Raw genomic sequence first — 2,661 nt, forward strand, 5'->3', positions numbered from 1 at the left:
ATATATATATATATATATATACACACACACACACATATCTCACCATCATTTAACGTCCGCCTTATATATATATATAATTTACTTTATCCTCTGATGCATTGTGTTCCAGATTTAAAAAGTAGTACAAATCAAGTTCTGGAGTCCTTGTAATTAAGTGAATCCTTTCCAGAAAACATGACTTTTTGCCAAAGTTATAAATCATTTTCAATTAAATTGTTTTCATAGTTTTCATTTATGTCCCTTTATGTTCTGAGTTTTATTTTGAATTTTGTGATTTTATTTCTGAGATTGTTTTAAGTTACATTCAAGTATTGTAATCAGTTTAATGAGCTGCCTTTCTCTGGAAACGTGTGGCCCTGTCTGAGTAAACTATCAACTCAATTCCATTACAATTATTTCTTTGTGTAGTTGGTCAGAACACTTAATGATTCAGTTTATAACACTACCTCAGTTTATGACAGCAATAGAGAAAAGAAATTTTGCCTGATATTTGCCAACATCCATTCAAGGAGATATATTTTTCATCTTAATATCATAAAACGGAGCTATTATTCAACTCTCAAAAGCTGTTTTGAGTTTTAGCAAGCATTTCTTTTTTATTTAACAAGTGACTAGTTTGACAACAATTAGAAGGAACGATGGAAACAAACATTTACTAAATCATAGTGATCAACAGGACTAGTGAAGTAGTTGCACAAAAAAAATCAACATGATAGACATGGTTTTGGCACTTTTAGTAGTAAAATATTTTAATTGAACACAAAAATTTGTCAGCCAATGACCCACACCACAATTTCACAATACTCTTTCTACTGTCTTCAGCAGTCTTGCAGTGCCTTCTTAAATCTATGTGGACTGAGTTGTTTGAGAGTTGTTTTATGATTGTGTACGACAATGCAATACTAAACACATGATGTGAATTGTTGATTTCTTGGATTATGGTCCCCTCCCATTTGAAGGGGTTTTTGTCTTGCAAGTTAGTTGGTGACCCTGTTGGTTCTGGTGCCACATAAAAAAAACACTGGTGCCAGTGCCATGTAAAAAGCACCTAGTACACTCTGTAAAATGGTTAGCGTTAGGAAGGGCATCCAGCTATTAAAGCCATGGAGTCTGGTGTGGTCCCTGGCCTTACCAGCTCCTGTCAAACCATCCAGCTTATTCTAGCATGGAAAATGGACATTAAATGATGATGATTATCCACATTTTGCATTTTCTCATGACAGATATGCTTTAATAGCATAAGGATAGAAGACCCTACACATGATCTTTGTCTCTCCTATTGAGGAAATATTGTGTATTTAATGTTTTATTTGAATAACTGTAGGATGTTGGTTGTCAGAGGGAAATGGTCCAGGAGAAGTGGAGTGGCTTAAAGTATTTAGTGTAAAGTCCTAGGTGTGAAATTGAAGCTGGTGTGAGAAGTGAATAGTAGTAAAAATGGAAGTAGTGTAGACTTGTACTCATGTTAAAAGGGCAAAGAGAAGAGAGATATACCAGTTAAACTATGTTATATGTATTATGAATCCAAAGAGTTCAAAGTCTGTTTTTTTTTTTTTTTTTTTTTTGGTATTTTACTATATTCCAAAAAGTGAGAGTAAGTTATGAAAGTCAAAGAGAAAAGTACAAGCAATGAGTTAAGTAAAAACATATCAGAAGCAAGACCATATTGCAAACACATCTTTCTGAGAGCATACCACTAGTGTATAGTGCAGATATATTATATATGTATATTGTGTTGTGTAATCATTGATCATATAATGAGACCAAATCTTTGAAACTTATTAACAGTGGCTGCTATGTTATGCAAACTTTTGTTTCAATCTTTATTCTGTTTATTATTCAGGTTGAGACAGAACCACATGACACTATGGCTTTTATTCTCATGGGAGACTTTCTCTTTGGAAACAACAAAGAAGATGTAAGTTACATAAGTATTACACATACTACTCATTTTTCAAATATATTGTATTATTTCCATTAAAGACAAAAATAGACCATGTGGTCATGAATCCAGTCTTTTCCTTTAAAATCAGTTCTATCAACAATTTTGGGGAAAACTTAACAGGTATAAAAATGCCAGCAATTGAACCTATTCAAAATGTCCCCGGGCTAATGAAGCCATTTTGCACTCGAATGTAGCCAACCACCACTGATTTGTGAACTTGTTGAACAGCTGTTACCACATATAGGATGATTATCACCTATGTCTATTGTCAAGATCAATCTGTTACTTTTCTTTACCAAGAAAGGGCAAAAAAAGTTTTCCTCTGTTTGGTGACTATGACAAAGGAAATTGCATTGTGGATGCAGTTGAAAGGCTGAGGTCAGGGATTTCTACTTTTTAGCCTAGACTTCAACTCGATGCATTACTTGTAGAAGAAGGTGGGAGTAGAGAGTTTGACAATGCAATGCAGTCATCATCATCATCATCATCGTTTAACGTCCGCTTTCCATGCTAGCATGGGTTGGACGATTTGACTGAGGACTGGTGAAACCGGATGGCAACACCAGGCTCCAGTCTGATTTGGCAGAGTTTCTACAGCTGGATGCCCTTCCTAACGCCAACCACTCAGAGAGTGTAGTGGGTGCTTTTACGTGTCACCCGCACGAAAACGGCCACGCTCGAAATGGTGTCTTTTATGTGCCACCCGCACAAGCCAG

At 35.5% G+C, this 2,661-nt stretch overlaps 1 protein-coding gene across 1 annotated transcript in view; it reads left to right on the forward strand.

The window, feature by feature from the left end:
• LOC106872085 (uncharacterized protein C05D11.1) overlaps window positions 1-2,661 on the forward strand; it is a 44,664-nt gene that overhangs the window by 23,962 nt on the left and 18,041 nt on the right. Inside the window, exon 10 of the mRNA XM_014918940.2 lies at window positions 1,844-1,918. Coding sequence (XP_014774426.1) covers window positions 1,844-1,918 — 75 coding nt within the window. The remainder of the gene's footprint in view (window positions 1-1,843; window positions 1,919-2,661) is intronic.

The sequence above is a fragment of the Octopus bimaculoides genome, chromosome 3, assembly GCF_001194135.2.
Source record: "Octopus bimaculoides isolate UCB-OBI-ISO-001 chromosome 3, ASM119413v2, whole genome shotgun sequence".
Lineage (NCBI taxonomy): Eukaryota > Metazoa > Mollusca > Cephalopoda > Octopoda > Octopodidae > Octopus > Octopus bimaculoides.